The sequence below is a fragment of the Pagrus pagrus genome, assembly GCF_965226575.1.
Source record: "Pagrus pagrus genome assembly, chromosome: 4".
In the NCBI taxonomy this organism is placed as follows: Eukaryota; Metazoa; Chordata; class Actinopteri; order Spariformes; family Sparidae; genus Pagrus; species Pagrus pagrus.
This window is the reverse complement of record NC_140188.1, coordinates 14,017,590-14,035,395: the sequence shown is the minus strand read 5'-3', so window position 1 is coordinate 14,035,395 and position 17,806 is coordinate 14,017,590. Positions and strand designations below refer to the sequence as shown.

At 39.5% G+C, this 17,806-nt stretch overlaps 2 protein-coding genes across 3 annotated transcripts in view; both read right to left on the bottom strand.

Annotated features, from left to right (window-relative positions):
• Nucleotides 1-3,210, bottom strand: part of ttc9b (tetratricopeptide repeat domain 9B) — a 31,929-nt gene extending 28,719 nt beyond the window's left edge. The window contains exon 1 of the mRNA XM_084351986.1: nucleotides 2,370-3,210. Coding sequence (XP_084208112.1) covers nucleotides 2,370-2,838 — 469 coding nt within the window. The 5' untranslated portion in view covers nucleotides 2,839-3,210. The remainder of the gene's footprint in view (nucleotides 1-2,369) is intronic.
• A 2,274-nt stretch (nucleotides 3,211-5,484) lies between these two features.
• On the bottom strand, nucleotides 5,485-12,916 carry cUnh19orf47 (chromosome Un C19orf47 homolog). Of its 2 annotated transcripts, none has more exons than XM_084351098.1 (8): nucleotides 12,548-12,916; nucleotides 11,257-11,344; nucleotides 10,269-10,383; nucleotides 10,013-10,094; nucleotides 9,149-9,274; nucleotides 8,849-8,998; nucleotides 7,439-7,512; nucleotides 5,485-7,353 (listed from the first exon to the last, which is right to left on the bottom strand). In XM_084351098.1, exons 1-8 carry the CDS (start codon nucleotides 12,564-12,566, stop codon nucleotides 6,787-6,789), a joined length of 1,221 nt encoding a protein of 406 aa, XP_084207224.1. In that variant the 5' UTR covers nucleotides 12,567-12,916; the 3' UTR covers nucleotides 5,485-6,786. The 2 variants fall into 2 exon arrangements, with proteins under 2 accessions (XP_084207224.1, XP_084207225.1); XM_084351099.1 differs by having other exon boundaries at nucleotides 8,924-8,998.
• Nucleotides 12,917-17,806: the final 4,890 nt, after the last annotated feature.

Genomic DNA, 17,806 nt, shown 5'->3' with positions numbered 1-17,806 from the left:
GAAATACTGACTCTGGCTTGAGCAGTCAGGGCTAATGAACAGTAACTAATAGGTAATTGATTGATGATTCTCTTCAAACTCATTTACATTTTGATCTAAAGTGAAATATTGAAAGTGACATAGCAACAGAAGACCTACTCTTCTGTATCCGTAGTAAAATATTTTAAACTCAGTGTGCACTAAGTGGCATTTACCAGAGTTTATGACATATGGTTAAAAGATAAAAATCCTTATAAGAGGTATTACTATATGTATTTGGTCTGACTTAATCAATATGGTGTTTCTTTTGTCCTATTGATGTTTCTGCAGGATTATATACAACCAAAAACATTCAAATTTGTAAGATTATTTCCTTATAGTACAGCTAATATGAATATAATGTGAAATGTTTAATCTCTGGGTCTTCGACAGGAGGTCCACGATGCCTAGGGGGTCCTCAAAGTCGATGCAGATTGCAAATTATTGTTTGATAATATTAGTATTATATATAAGTTTATATGTTTCTCAAAATGTTTTAATGATTCTGAAAATACACATTAACATGAATTCAACATATTATTAGCCAAGATAAAGTCACAAAAAAACCCCAAATTTAATTAAAACGACACTGATGAAGGTCTACCCATAATTCCTTACTGAAATATACAACTATAAACCCAAGTACTGAATAAGTTATTTTTAATTTACTTTATCCTTTGTTGTACACATTTACTTCCTAATACAAAGGCAAAATCTATGCCCTAAAAAAAATCCTTTAAAAACCCTCCAAGGACTAAAAATAAACGTGTACAAAGCGATTAGATAACAAGTGTTACAGAGGCTATTTTGCATGGATATGAATACAGCTGTGCCTTGACATTTTGGCTTGCCCTTTGGTGTGCCTCGGACACAAAAAGTTTGAAAACCACTGCGCTAATTTATTGTGCAGCAGCTTTTCATAACAGCAAAACTAGTCGGCTACGTATTTTTTATGGGCCAGATATCTGTATAATTATCCCATTTCTACAGACATTGTTTGGAGCCACAGTGGATTGTTTTGTAAGTCATCGAGCAACACACTATAGGTCACCCTTTACATTACTGTAGGCCTAGTTTAATGTGCGATGTATGTATTCAATAAACATTGAATAACCCTGCTTTAAACCTCCTCATCCTCAGATTGTAAAATACACTGACGCTTTGCTTCAGCTGGGAGCGAGACTCAATAATCAACTTCCTCCATCTAGAGTTGTCTTCTGCCGTAAGCGTCATTTAACTAACTTCCTGTCCTGAGCACTAAAATTGGTAGTTTTCCTTGTTTCACCCAGTGCTGAAAAACATGAGGATCCTGCTCTCTGTGTCTTAGCAGAGCAGACAGGACCCTAACCCTCTGTCCTGATTGGATAAAGTGGGCAGAGATACCAGAACATTTGTTTTCTCTTTTTAACTGCATGAGTCGGGGGAGGAGAGACCGTGTTACTGACCAAACACATTGATTACTGCTGGAATATAGAGCTATTTAACACGTATCTTAGTAAGAAAATAATGCTTATGGCAATTGTTTTGAATATTGATTCATGGTTTTATTAATTTTTCAAGCTCTGGGTTATTCAAGGGGAGGAATTTTGAGCTTTACTTGGTTTCATATTATTTTAAAGGTGAATATCTTGAGGTTTTTGGACTGCTGGTCAGAAGACATTAGAAGACATCATCTTGTGATGGACCTTCATCTGTCTTTTCTGACATCTTATCCACCAAATGAATCCAGTAACTGAGAAAATTAAAAAATAATAATCACTGACAGCATCTCCCGTTTAATAGGCCTGTTTTCGGAGCACCCACACAGCCTTATTAAAAGTCTGAACATTTAATAGGTCTGTTCTTGCACACGAGCATGAAGTGAGCATTGGAAAGTAGTAATTACTACAGCGATGGAGCAGTAATGAGTTCATCTTGTCTGTTAACCCTGTGGTGAAGTCACTGCATTAGACACAGCCTTACATCACCCAGAGGATGGTTGCTTTCACCTCAGAGCCCCTCATGACATGTTACAACACAGCAGCGTGGTGAACGTGTCTCACACATACATAATGAAAAATGTCTACATTCTCCATAACATGAGGCTTCTGGTCCTGTGACTTTATTTGTGTATTGCCTTGTATTTTTTATCAGGTGAGGCAGGAAATGGCACAGAGATGGTTGGCACCGATAGGACTGTGGCACACTGATTTGGTCAGACAGACACAATAAAGGTGCATTCCTGCTTTATTAACAGCAGCTGCAGAAACAACTACAGCCTACTACCCTGTGTAAACCCGATGAACCGGAACGAACAATGGTGTCCGCGGTGCTTCACGGTGTTTTTGTGGGGGTGAACCGGCGCTGCTCACCTGTCAGGCTGTCGTAGCACTCGATCTCGGTGCTCTCCACGGCTCTCCGCTGCTCCTCGGTCAGCTTGGCGGCGGCTTGGTTGAGCAGGTTGACCTCGGAGCCCGTCGTCCCGTCGACCACATGCACCCCTTTGAGTTGCAGCAGCGCCCGGTGGTACTTGCCGATCGCTTCCCGAAATTTCTTCTCCTTGTAGCAGCGGTGACCCTCCGCCTTGAAGTCGATGGCTTTCTGGATCTTCGCCTCCATCTCCATCTCGGCCGAGCCGGCTCGATATGCGCCGCCGTCGCCTCCTCCTCCTCCGGCGGCCGCTGCCAGGCTCCGGCCACCAGTCTCCGGGTAGCTCTTTAGGCTCTTTATCTGGTGCTGTTTGGCTTCCATTTCTCTCAATGAAAGCGGCTGGAGCGGGCCATGGTGCTCGGACACGAATGTGTGTTTTGTCGGGGAGGACCGGAGCAGCGTGCTGTGCATAAAGGATGCGGGACGGAGCGGCGAGCACGGCTGGACAGGCGGAGAGCCGGAAGAGAGCCTCGAAAAACAGCCGGGAAAACGGCTTCAGAAGCGGCTCCTGGCTGCAGCTTGAATCTAGACTGAACCTAAAGGATGTTTGCTGTCATAAATTGATGAATGAGGCTGGAAAAGGCTGTCAGAAAACATCCTGAATCTCCTCCCAGCCGTCGAGAAAAAACACTCCGCTTCCTCGCGCAGGCTTCGTCTCGCGGAAGGATGCTCGGGTGGCTCTCTATGGTAGCAGCCTCCGAGGCACGCGCAGCTTCAGCACCACGAACAGCGCACACACGACAGCCCCCCTGCCGCAAAGCATTGTGGGGGAATACAGAGAAGTCGTGAGGCGTTGCTGCAGTCCAGATTTTTACATGACAAACAAAAAGGAAGAAACGTGGAGAAGATGTCCAGAAATGATCGATTAACTGCAATTTTGCACTAATTATATTATGATACTCATATCGGTCCATAAACAATATTTTATATGCATGTTTAATAGCCTACAAGGCAAAGGGTGCGCCCTATGTACAGCATCAACACTCATAATCCTAATATTTAATGTATAGTCTTATAAAAGGTTGCAGATTACGTCATTCCCATTGGTTTGAAAGTGGTCGTGAAATAAAACAAGCTGCTACAGGTTAATTCAGCATTCACTTCACTTCATATCCCCTCTATGGATATTAGACCATTACAGCCAATCTGGAGCGCCTGATGACTTCAGCGGATAAGGTTTTCAAGGAGATGGAGACGGACAGCAGGAGGCTGCAGGGACCAGAGGAAGAGGAGGAAGAGGGCGACCTCAAGGGGACACAGTGTCAATTACACTCATTTTTGATACAGCAGCCAACCACACGAAACAGATGATGCATTCTTCTCTGCAGAACTGTAAGATCTCTCCAAGGTTGTAACCTCATTCCCTCCATATTCATAATTAACGCTGCATCTGTGAGGTGTGATTCATCTGCACGCAGAGGAAAGCCTCACATGAGGTTACCTCAGCTCTCCTCTCACTGACTCATGCAAACATCTGCACCGTGGCAGGTGTTAGAGAACAACTTAACAACTGACAAAAGCTCTGCCGCCGCTCTCTCAGTGCTGTGATGACTAATGATGAGTCCACATCCAGGGTCAACACAGATACTCACCGTGCATATTGTCACCTTAAGTAAGCAGCGATTACTAGCACCAGCGTGGTGTAGACGCAGCACTGCCAACTAAAGAAAAGTGAGTAAATAGAGAGTTTTTTTTAGTTTTCCTGCTTGATTTTGAAATACTTAATCATCCCAATGGGGAAAATTGTCTTGGGCTTAATCACACTGTAGATCAGCCATAATTATACAAAGCTTTGAACATTCGCCATCAGTACAAACATGAGTGGCACTAAATACATGTTGTACAACATCTGTGGCCAACAGTGAGTAACCATTGATTGTCAAGTAGTTGTACTCTTGTGCAGCCAGCACCGCTCTGACCTGTCAAGGCATGGTCATAAGACCTCAGGGGGTGTCCTGTAGTGCCTGGCACCAGGACGTTTGTAGTGGATCCTTTGGGTCCTGTATGTTGGAGCTGGGGCCTCCATGAATCGGACTTGTTCAGGCACATCCAACAGATGCTGGATCAGTTTTGGATCTGGAGAATTTGGAGGCCGGGTCGACAGTTTGAGTTCTTTGTCACGTCCCTCGAGTCGTTCCTGAGCAGGTTTTGTGGTGTAGCAGCTGCCACTGGGGAGGGCCCTTGCCTTGGGAGGGTTGTACTTGGTTTGCAGTGGTGTTTGGAGGGGTGGTGCATGTCAAGACGCATCCACATCCACATCCACATCCACATAAATGCCAGGACCAAAGGATTTTCAGCAAACCACTGGATTGTAACGAGCTGATCCATGTTAGTCACCTCACCTGTCAGTGGGTTTAATGATGTGGTTGATCAGTATTGACTGTTACCTTTAATACTTAAGTACATTTACTATGAGCTACATATGGGTGACTCACTTTTACCAAAGTAATATTTTAAAACAGCATCTTTACTTTTTCCCAAGTATTACTTTTAAGTATTGTTAACAAAACTGACTTAACTATATAAACATTTAATACATTGTATAGACAACACTGTAATGTAGCTGTACAAAGATATTTTAAGTGTTTATTAACGTGAAACATTTGTTAACAAGTATAACTTATCCTGTATAACTGTGTTTTACTATACTGTCATTCATTATCTGTTTATAACCAGCCTGGCTGTATCCAAGTGGCCACATGCTCCCTTGTTTAGATTACTTGTCTAAGGACGGTATAAAGATGTAAATGTTTTAGCAGTTATAAACATATAATTAAGCTCTGGATGCCAAATGTTCCCGGCTGCAGCTGTACAGAGGCTTCCTCTGACGAACATCATTAACATAACTCTGACAGCCCACCCAACATTATGCAGCAACAGCTGTAATTGTTGGGGCAGTGGGACTTGAATGGGTTTATTGATAAATGATCAGCTAAATGCTCCCAGGGGAATATAAATATCGACTTTGCTGTCATGTCGACGTTTGAAAGATTTGCATAGTACAGTTTATGCCAGTGACATGCGCTCCTTCACAGAGAGAAATAACAGAACAGTAAACACGTTTGGACCTCTTTTAATTATTTTCCAAGCACAGTTTCTCCAAGTTAGGAACTTTTTTCCTCATTATCTTTTTTAAAAAAACATGACATTTCATGGTGTCTTTTGCTCTTCTTTGTTCTTTAAAACAATAGAAATTCCTCAATGTGATTTTAAACATTTCAAATATTTACAGTGTAACAAAGTTCTGGTGTGAAATCTTAAAGATGGATAAAGGTGAACTATCTACGGAGAGCTACAGTGGCCCCCTGACACCAGGTCTGATGGCATCTCTGAGTTTCATTACATGAATACTGGATTACAAGAATGCCCACATAGAAAAATACGCAGCAGAGCAGTTTCTGTGCCGTCTGAAATCAAGTCTAACAAATCTATACATTGCATTTGAAAATAAACGATTATTCTACTGATCCGGCCTTCAAGTAGGTGGCTATAGAAAATGTTCCGTAGTATGATAGAAAAGTTGACATGGTCGTCTTTAGTTCAGAGGTGTGAGCTTCTACTCCGCCAAGCGAAGAAGAAGAATAGGAGGAGGTGCGGTGCTTTTCCATGATTCAAGTGTTCAACGAGGTCATTCTGTGTTCACTCACGGATATTAAGAAGCCTTTCATCAACACTTCTACACATTTCCTACTTTCAAAACACGATACAGGAGGTAATTTTGAGGTGGTGAAGGTAACAAGAAATAGAAAGACTTAATCGTCGCCTCATAGCTAGCCTGATGTCCGACTGCCGTGTTTTTAACTTGCCTGAGGTGTTACAAAACTTCTATCTGTACGTTTACATCAGATATTCTGTGAGATAAACAATTTAATTGCAGGCAAATATCAATAAAATTACCACATAATCACCCTGGGGGAGGACTCTGTTAAAAAGGGAAGTTTAGGCAGCAGCATCCTTATATGTGAAGTTACAGGGTAAAATTAAAACCGCCATGAAGGCAGCCAGGTTGAGGTCATGCTCATGCCTTAAGCTCACAGATATAGTTAAATATATATGTTTTAAAGAAAATAATAAATGGTAGATATGACTGAGATAAGATAAATAACTCTCCGGTTGATACACAGAGAACTTTGAGTCCTCCAAGTAGAAGCTTGAACACTAAACGAAGGTGATATTCCAATGGCAGCAAGACAAGTGTAAAAGAAAACAAAAAAAAAACATATTTTTTATCTAATCCTAAAGCCACAACATAGCGTCAAAATAGTCCATACACTCAGGCTCCAATCTGCAGTCCTGATGAATGCAAAAAGGCGGTGATACAAATTCTAAAAAGGACGTATACAAAGAGTCTTTTTTGCGTTAGGTTTTCTTGTTGCCCAGTCTCTTAAAAACACTGACAGCCCTCACGTCCATCTGGGCCCCCACAGGCTCTCCTCCTCCTGCTGCTGCTGCTGCAGCCGCTGCTGCTGCTGCTGCTGCTCCAGCCCCGGTGCTGCTGCTGACCTTGGGGCTTGCTATGGTCAGTCTCTCCAGGGCTCTTGCCCTGGTGCTGGTGGTCACCCTGTTGTCCTGTGTGGCAGCAGGTGTTTGCGAAACAGCCTTGCCCTGGTGTGTGGCGGGGAGCTTGCCCAGTCTCTGAAGTACACTAATCTTGGCGGGGGGGAGGCCATTAGAGGAGGACGAGGAGGTGGGAGTGTCAGAGGGAGGTAGTTTGAATTTGCCTCCGAGGCGGCGCAGAGTGGTCGGGGCTGGTTTTGCAGCTGGCTCCTTCTTCTGGGAGGGAGGTGGTCTCTTGAGGACACCAGCGTACTGGAGGACCGATCCTTCTCCGTCACTGTCTTCCTCGTCGTCTACATCCATGTTTCCAGACATTTTACCAGGCCTCTCCTCCACCCCTCTGTCCAGACGACTGAACACACCGGTGGGCTGCCAAACATGAGCACCATGAGCACAGAACTTGTATCCAGAACAATATAATGAGAGCTATTGCGTAAATACTGACAGGTCTTACCTTGTTATTGCTTGTTGTTGTGTCTGCCTTTGATTCAGCCCCAAGTCTTTCAAACACAGAGGTGCGTTTAAAACCTTTTGAAGTAGAACAAAAGACAATTAGTATGTTTTAAACAGAAATTATTGTGACAGCTTTACTGTGTTATGTTTGGTTTACATTTTGATAGCTCATTAGCAACTGACAGAATAATCAGCTACAAAATTATGAAAAAAAAATTCCACATGACCATACCAGAGCCGGAAGAAAACTTCATCACTACTGTTGTGCTGACCTATAGTTTTTTAAGACAACACTGCTGAGAGGGCTGCAGTGTGCAACAGTATCTTACTTAAACACTGAAGATGTGTTAAAGCTTTATCAAAATAATTTCATATTTCAATATTTCACTGTATTAGTCCTGAGACAAATAAAGACATGATCACAAGTAAACATAATTTAAAAAAAAGGATTTATTTCCACAAGCTTAAGTAGCCGCTTCAATTGAGCAAGTTGCCCACATTTGACCAGAAAAAGGGTTAAATCATAAAAACCTAAAATGTAACATCTAAAGTACCAAATCTTTAGTTTTACAACTTTTAATGGAATTAACTGAACTTCGTGAAAGTTGAAGAACTTACGAGCATTTGTACTTTATTACTGTAAATATTATCTTTATTCCTAACATTTCTATTACATCCATACATGCACTATGTTGTGAAATTTGGCCTTTATGCTGACGCAGAGGTTCTAGTTTTAAATCTGGTTGTCATGTGACAGAGCTTTGTTTTGAGTTTCTGTTTACATAATTACCTTGAGGGTCCTAATGATCGTAATTACTGACAGAGGTTAAAGCTAGGGCTCAAAATGCTTTTCTTTCACAGAATAAAAATGAATAATAATATGAGCTGATTACAGCCTCCGTGCAGCTTTGTAAGAGTAAAATTCAAGCACTTTTTAAGCACTTTCAAGGGACCTGAAAACTAAAAATCTCCAGACTTTTTAAAGCCATTATCATCCGCTTTGTTTATTTTAAATCTTATTAGATGTTTTGATAATGATTATTTTATGGTTGCTAATTTCAGCTCTGGGAGACATATACATTTTTGAAACACTGATATCTGGTCTTCTTTTCAGAGACAGAACCAACTAAAGAACTCATGCTATAGAAAATGTTTTTACAATCAGGTAAAAGTGAAAGGAGGAAACAAGTTTTGACAGAGGGATTAATTATAGGTGCAGTGGGAAGTGTTAGTAAAGACAAGAAGTTAAAACATGACAGAAATGAATGAAGGTCAAACAGGCTCTCTTTACCAGTCTCCTTATTCAGTTTTATTATGAAAGAAGTCCATGAAAACTTTAAGTATTGATTAGTTGTGGTGAGCAGTAGCGTTATTCGAGCGTTTGTCGGCATGGCCACTGGGTCAGGCCTACCTTTCTTGGCCTGCTGGGCCAGGATGCGGCGTGTGCGAGGCGTGGTGCCTTTGGGCATGTTGATGATGTACTTGCCTTCCATCTCAGCGGTCACACGTCGGCGCTTCACTGCTGGCAAACCGTTCCCCTCATCCGCTGGCTGACTTACAACTGACAAACAAAGTGGTGGGTACATGAGGATTAGACAAAGGTTGAAAAAAAATGAAGAGACAAGACAAGAAAAGAAGACAGGACTCGTGGCTCCAGAAGGACAGGAAATACAGGACTGAAGGGGTAAAAGGAGTCTTCCATAATATCTACCTGCTTTGCCACTCTTGTTTGCTTGCATGTTGGACACAGTGACAGACAGACGGTTGTCAGGTCGACGGGCTGGAGTGGCCGGCGGGGAGTCATGGCTCAAAGCGTTGGCAATCATACGAGTGGCAGCTGAGCAAAAGAAAAAAACGAGGGAAAGAGAACAGTAGTCATGATTTGGCTCATTTCCTACATGAACTCTTCATGTTCTGTCTCCGAGACGAGATCAGAGGACAGCTGGGCTTCACAGTCACATTCTGAAATGTGCGAAGCATTTCTCGACATGATAAAATGAAAAGTGCATGCATGAGAACACGTCTTGAAGAACTGAAGGTCTTGTAAAACCTGGACAGTGGCAAACAACTAAGCGATGCAGTTTGTTCGGGTAACACTAGTTTGGCCGATTTTTACTTTTTGCCCTAATGGAAACAATTACCCTTTATTATGCCCTTTTACAGCTAGTAAAATTATTTTGTACAGCTTAAGTCCCTTTTATGCTATGTGCCAAAATACAAACAGGGCAGAAAATCTCTCTCTTATTCTGCACAGTCCTTTTGCTTCACACTGCTGACAGCTCACATATGTTGTCAAGAGATGTGATGACTTCTTCTCAAAATCAAGTACAGCACGTCTCCCTTAAAAAAGAGATATTAATCTCAAGGGAGATGCTGGTTAAATGAAGGTTGAAAAAAAAAGAGTTCATATTACTTCTGGCTGGGCTGATATACAGGTCACATGGTTGTCTCATAACAATTCAGCAATGTCAAATGAGTAGGAAAAAAAGTATAAATGATATGAATGATAAAATGCATAAATCACTGATCATTTTGTTGTGAACTTGGTGTAGAAAAGTCAGATGTAGATACTTACGAGTATTGGCAGTTCTTCTGAGCTCAGCTTGAACACTGGTCTGTCCTGAGGAGATGGCTTCTGTGGCCATTTTGCACATGTCCTGAAAAGGGAATGCATAATACAGAGGTTATATAAACCCACCGTCGACTGTGATTCACTGACCAGACAGCAGTGACTTTAAGAGACATCCACTCTCCAGGAATGCATTCAAAATGATAGTGGAGAGTCAGGGGTATTTTGTTTGTAAAAGCACCATCCAGCGCAAACCACTCACCTGCCTGTAGACCTGCTTAGCATGTTTAAGAATGGCAATGATGTCACCGATGACTGTGATGCCGAGGTCCATCATGATGTCTTTACTGAGATCCATCAGCATGTTCTTGCTGATTCTGCAGGGACATGAAAAATCAGAAAATACTGCGTGCACTTCTGTATGTTTCCTTGGTCTACATCAAAGAAAAATGAGTTACACAGACAGCGAAATTATTCACTCGACAACTTTCATTAGGAATGTGATCATTTCCATGATAGTGGTCACACTTATCACAAGACTAAAAAACTAAATTAATTTTTGTGTTCATAAGATTTCACATGATCACAAAATGCTGTGGTTGTACTGCTATGTGTTCTCACCACAAGCAAACTACATCAGAGCTTTTTTGGATGCAGGCTGAGATAATCTTGTCAGATGATCTTAGTCTGGTTGTTTGGCACCATTCCCACCAGCCACCACATAGCGGGCAAACCACAGGATCATGTGGCAAGGATATATTAGTTAGTCTCCACTGAAGAAACCAATATAGAGGACTACAGCTAACTGTGTTGAAAATAATCTATATTTGGATAGTAACTTTAACTAAATTTTTTCAAACAATTTCTCCCTTGTCATTCCGGCTGTTCTAGGTGAATGTACTTTGGATTGTGGCTTCTTGGACACCGCTCAGCTGCCAACTTGATCTGGTTTCTGAGGAGAGCCACAGTCCAGACTTATGTTTTTCACATGTAGATCATGATATGGTTGTTTATCATCACATATTGTGTATTCATGATTAACTTCTCGAGACTGAAACCTATCACGCGGTGAGACAGCTCAGTTTGAAAAGAGACCACCACCGCTCTGCTCCCAAGACTGACAATTAATTGTGTTTCAGTTCAGGTATGTCCTGATGTGAGGGTGCATAGGAAATTCACAAGATCACAGCACAATGCAATGTGGCTTTTGTGTGCTATAGAAAACTTAGGAAAAAGGGGCATTAGATTACCTGTTGTCCACAAAGGAGACTGCATAAGTGACTGCCAGGCCGGCTGGGATCCCAGCATCCTTAAAAAACTGAATCCACTCTGAGGTGGCTTAAGAAGAAAATGTATGAACAAATAAAAGACCATTAGAAATCATACCACAGAAATTTTACAACTGATTTAATCAAACATAAAAACTCTTATGGCTAGTAACCTATGAATATTTTCTTTTTGGTTAAACTTTCAATTTTATTAGATTAATCGATTCATTGTTTAATGTATAACTGTCAAAATACAGATCACAGAAGTATTTAATTCATAACGATATAAACAGTGAAAAGCAGAAGTCAAATGTAAGAGGCTAAAACCAGTCAAAGTCCTCTCTGTTGTCCTCTCTTGTGACACTGAGCTGTTATCAAGATTTGGGATTTTTTTTCTGATGATCATCCAATCAATGAATGGATTCCATACAACTTGTAGCCCTTTTAACCAGTAAACTGTCCTGTTTAAAGTAAAGCTTTACTGTAGATGATCATCCTCAGTAATACTGTGGACTACAGTGGGATAGAGACCTTGCTGGCACCACAGCCAGTGGAAGACATAAACCTGAAGAGACAGCAGCGTGCTGAGGTCTAACACATGCTGACCAATGCCAGCTGGAGGTTATTTATAACACCAATTATGAAACGTCTTGTGGCTGCAGTAACAGATACAGGGTGAAGGGTGCCCAACAGCTGCCAGAACAATGGCTATGTCCAGCATGGTGTGACTTTGACTGATGAACTCATAGCTACAGAGATGAAACTTACACGGTGGCTGAAATCTCGTTTGACACTTTGACGCCTCAGCAAAGGGAGAACCACAAATGACGGGCGAACACTTTTCTAAAAAATAACCTCATGAATCTAGATTTTGCAAATAGTGTCATTTGGGTTTGAAACTGATTTCAGATCCGATATAGATCGAGTGCTGGTTAGCTCATGTTAGCATAAGACGATTATATAGCCATCAAAGATTATAACAGCCAACAAATCAGTTCACACCACTCCCTTGTAGTCTGTCTGAATCAATAAAAGTCAAATCACATATTCACGGGAGCAATGAATTAGCTAGCTGAGTTAGCATTCGGCATTAGCATTAGCACAGCCATGAATTAAAAGACGATCTCTGCGCATCCATTCAAAACAGAACCGGTTATAAAAGCTCTAAACAGCATTCTCGATAGACAGCTATATTTAACATGCAGCGAAATTACGAAATAGTGTAATCGTTGTTGAGTGGTAAGGTCGGCTAGCCGGGCCTTTATGCTCTCACCTGTTGTCACGGACGCCATGTTTACAATAAATGTGTGGTGACGTCGGCTACATCCGGACAGCTCGCGCTGCTCCCAGTGACGCAACTTCCCCCCAGAACCTCGAGCAGAAAGGCTTGTGAAGTTTTATCAATGGACGCTAGAGAGCAACAAAGACCGCAAAACTCACACAAAATGGTCTCAGACGATAACCGTGGTCACATTTACAACGCTTTATTTCAGTACCTGCGTATTTGAAAGTGTCCGCTCTTTGACTAAACCGTTTAAATCTTCAATTTAGCCATTTAGCCGTTAGCAAACCGTTGCTTATGGAAACACATCCAGCAGATACAGAGCAACGCTTGGAGTCATGCTTCGGGCCCAATGACAAGTAACATGTAAGTCCAACATATACTCTCATTTTAACTTAAAAACAGTTGTTGTCTCCACCATATCCTGAGGGAAATATCTGATTTCTCTCAGGAAAAACACTCCACAATGTCAAGTGGTTGCTAACTTCGGCTGTCAGCCATATGTAGTCTGACAGGTAGCGTACAGGTAGCTCACAACACCTGGTTACTGTGAAAAAAACAAACAGTAAAGGCTGTAAAACAAACCAATTAATGAAATAAAAGATGCTTCAAAGCTCTGTATAGGACATAGGGAATGATAAACTCCACAATTCCCCTATGTCATATACAGAGCTCAAAGACTAGAGTCAAATGATAAATCTGTGAGCTCATCACGATTTTCAAATACAAGCAGTAGGATACATTGTTAAAATATTGATTATAGCCACATTAAATATAGAATTTAAGTGAATTTATTACATTTCTATACATTCTATTAGTAGGCTGCCCTATACATATCCTTTAAGCTATAACTCAGAAATATTTATTTTTTCCATAACTGAATAAAAAAGCTGTTGTCAGAGGAAAATAATGTCCCCAGAACACTGTTTGAAGCTAGAAAGGTGGCAGGGTCCAACAAATTTAAACAGTGAAACAGTATGAAACTGTATTGTCCTTCAAGGTCAGTTTGTTTATTTAGTTTGTTAATGCATAAAAAAAAAAATCCTTCCCTTCTGATTAAAATTGCTTCCCCAAAACTATATAGTGCATCTTTGATATGTCTGTCTGAGTATACTGTCAGATTGGGAATACTTTAGGGATGCACTATATGGATTTATTTTTCAGATGATACTGATAACTGGTAATTACCTGCCTGTCATGGCTGATTCTGATAAGATAACCCATAGTTTCTCATTTTTGTATTTTATAAAGAAGTTCCTAACCTGTAGTTTATTCACACCTGAGGGTTAGAAAGGCTACGACGAAGGTATTGACTGAACGTTTTTCAGGTCTGATACGGATACAGATTATAAGTAATCAAGGAGACTGATCACTGATTTTTGGAACCGATTTACATTTGCAGTAAAAAATATAAATCTAGTGTCAAAGTTTAGAATAACCAGTGATGGACTGTAACCAACTACAATTTTTCCAAGGACTGTACTTACATAAGTACGATTTTGAGGTACTTACTGAGGTACTTATTTTCTCCACCACATTTATTTAATAAATTTAGTTACTGGTTACGTTGCAAATTCAGATTATTCAGTGTTGATACTTTTACTTGTAACGTGTAACCAATAAGATATTGTTTTGCACAGGTAATTGAGTGAGACCAGAGTGGTGACTACAGACAGAGAAAGAATGCTGCATTAGAGTCAAATCTTAAATTCATTTCTGTTATTGGCAAGTGGACACAAAAAACAAAGATATGAATTATGGAAAAATATGAATATTGGCCCCATTAAGCGGCCAGGCCACTAATTGGTCTATCCTAGATGTAGTGAGCAAAGGTGAACCCTTGTTGCAAAATGCAATTGTGCTGCTGTAAATTGCAATTGTGTTGTCTTCCTCTGAATCGTTAAAAATGTCCACGCCACATTGGCAACGACATGTTTGATTCTCTAGTCTATATTGTATGGCTCTACCCAGGTGCAGCAGTTTGATATTCTTCTTCTACTAGATGCTGCGCTTGCTAAGTCAATGAAAGGAATTTGGCTCTGTATTGTATATACGTATGTATAATATAATTTTCTCATTATAGGGCCGATACATTTTCGTGCATCACACAAATATTTTGTTATATTGTTCCATCAAATTTACTCAAAAAAAAAAAAAAAAAAAAAGCTCTGCCCACTTTTGGCTTGCAGGGCTTTTGATACTGAATAAAACATTCGTCTTACATTCTGGGGAATTGTGGCAGGCATTCTCACCTCACATTTTCTGACATTTCACAGTCATCACAAGAGAATAAAGAAAATAATCTACACATTCAAAGATAATGAAAATAATCATTAGTTAGGAGCCCTAAAAAGTATACATACAAAAACATGAACACTTTTCAGGTCCATGCTCATCTCTTTCACTCACAACTGAAGTAACAAAGATGGTAACTGACTTTGAAAAAAGAAATACACTTACAAATAATCAGGCATATATCAAGGTCAAGCATTTAAAAGTGAGAGACATGTAGCTCATAATATGTTTTTTATTTATATAATGTCTTCACAAATTGAAAATGAATGGCATTTGGTCAAACCATCATTAAAGGAGTCAGCTCACCCAGCTTTTGCAGTCTAGAAACTGAGAAAAAACTTTATCATGTAAACTTTCAAAGGATAACAAAAAGTGCCAGAAGCTGAAATATGGACACAGAAGATCAGACACAGGGACTGCAAAAGCGGCAAATTTGTGGTACACTTTGGTCCTCTTCAAGAGTAAACAAAATGTAAATTAAGTTATAAAAATAAGCAAACAGTACTTGATAGTGATGCGCAGAAAACTAGTAAGTTCTGTTAAATCATATGCACTGAAAAAATAGACAATTTGATATCAGAGCACCTTCATGACATCTGAGAATGTCACATCTAGAAGTTTCTTTGGACCTTTCACTGTGGTGACCTTAAAACATATCAAATCATATATCCTCTGTTTTTTGATGTGACAAATTGCAACTTTTGCTCCCAGAAAAGGCATACATAGTAAAATATAGCACAATTGATGAAACATTGATTAAAGGAATGTATTAGGCGAGACATTGGCTTTTTGAAGTGGAGGAACTTCGAATAAATGAAATTAAAGATCAGTTTTAGATATATTGTAACACAATTTTTCGTGACGATTGTCTCAAAATTAAATGTTACGATAAGTATTTTGGATAACCTTTAATATTGTAACAAAAATTAATAATTAAAGCAATACATCATCACACTTGACATATAGTAGCAGTCAGTTTGAGCACTGCATGATTTGCTACATTATGTTTATCCAAGAGGATCATAAGTATTGCATGTCATACCAGGGAAAATGTTAAATCAGAGCGTATATGGGACTTGTGGAAAAATAGAAATACATAGCAACATTCACCTCATCATAGAAAAATAGGAAAGCTCTTGTTCAGTTAATGCTAACGAAGCCACTGTACAGTAAAAGTGGGTGCAGACAGTTTCTCCCTTTTATAGCTGGCAGCTAAATATATCTCCTTTTCCTTCGTTGTCACCATTTCCAATTCATTAGCAACCCATTTGTGATTGTGCCTTAGAGAAAAAAAGCAAAGTCAGACAACTTCAATTAAATCCAATGCAAAGAAATTAGACAAAAGAATGAGTCTAATATGCTGTGTGGTGATTAGGGGCATAAGTGTAGAGTGCAGGTACAGTACAAAGGCCCTCTGGGATTTGTTTATGACACTTAAAGATGTAGCAGGCAATTGATAAAAATCATGATGTAATCATTACTGTGCTCTCAGAGCTTCAGCTGCTGGGAATTCACTGTGTCATTGGCTTCCATTCTGAATAAATGTGTTCATACGTCTGGAACCACAGCAACAGCAATGTGTAACCTTTCACCGTACAATGTGAAACTGCCTCGTCATTATAGTATACTGTAAGTAGCACCACAAAAACCTATGTACATGAGAACTATTGAATATGTTTTATGCTTATTCTCACACCAGAACATATTCTCATCACATTTGCATTTGGAGTGAAATCAAAAGGCATCTCCAACATCTGTACAAACACAGTCCTTATTCAACATTTTAAAAAAATGAGGTCTGCCCATTTTCTGACCACCAAGAGCCACATTTAAACAAAACATTATATCATTAATCTTGGCATTCTTTTGAGTAAACATGTTTATTTATTGAAAATAAAGCTTCTTATCCAGCAAATACAATCACAAGAGATTTTTTATGTTAATTAGACAACATTTGTTTTAGTACAAGAATGGATTAATATGATAATGTTCATATCAAGGCTAAAACTGTTATTATCCTTCAAACACACATTTCAGTTAGGAAATAACAAAATTATTAAGTGATATGTTTATAGTGGACAGAAATGCATACTGCATATGAAATACTTTGTCCTTAAATGAAACAGTTTAGTCGTTATGTTGTAGTCTGAACACTTTTAATATGTGTATTGACATTCAATCACACTATTTCTTTTCCTCATTTTGCATCTGCGAAGGATCAAGTGGCATTAAGGTGTCAGTAGCATTGGGACAGACCTCACAGAGAAAAAACAAACAAACAAAACAAAGGCGTTACCACAACCTTCTAACATCATAATTATAAACATACATTTAATGTAACTTGGATAGTGCTTTATATTGTTTATAAAACATAAATACACATTGATAGAGGCAGTGACATCGTGCTTCATGTTTAGGGATAGGGCAGTACTTTAAATTTATTATAGTTTTTTTTTGTTCCTTTAGAAAAATATTCATTTTAAAACTAAACCTCAGTAACATTTTATCTTGTTCTTCATTGACAAAAATATCCCATTTAGATCTGCAAACATTCATACTTTACAATCATGGTACATACACTTATATATACATTTTACCTGTATATATGTATATGCATATTGACTTATAATCAGATTTTTTTTTTTTTGTAGTGCACAACATGCCTCCAAAGTTGCCAAATGAAAATACAATAAAATAATGAAACAATCGTTACAATGCAATAATAATAGTAACAGTTATAAGGAAATCTCCTGATTAAAAAACAAAACAAAACAAACAAAAAATAAACAAGAAACGGCAACGGTACAAATGAAAGCAGAGGTCAATGCAAAACAATCAAACACGCAAACAAACATAGACATTAAAATATATAACAATTGTCACTCAAACATACAGGAAAAACAAATTGTACAAATTCACAGGCAAAGAAAGGACGCTCACTCCACAACATCAGCC

What these genes read in the sequence shown, in the direction of transcription:
- cUnh19orf47 (XM_084351098.1), bottom strand. An exon ending in GTCTCCTTTGTGGACAACAG is followed by an intron (nt 10,384 to 11,256) that starts GTAATCTAATGC and finishes ATGTCCCTGCAG; the next exon opens with AATCAGCAAGAACATGCTGA. An exon ending in AAACAAGAGTGGCAAAGCAG is followed by an intron (nt 8,999 to 9,148) that starts GTAGATATTATG and finishes TTTGTTTGTCAG; the next exon opens with TTGTAAGTCAGCCAGCGGAT.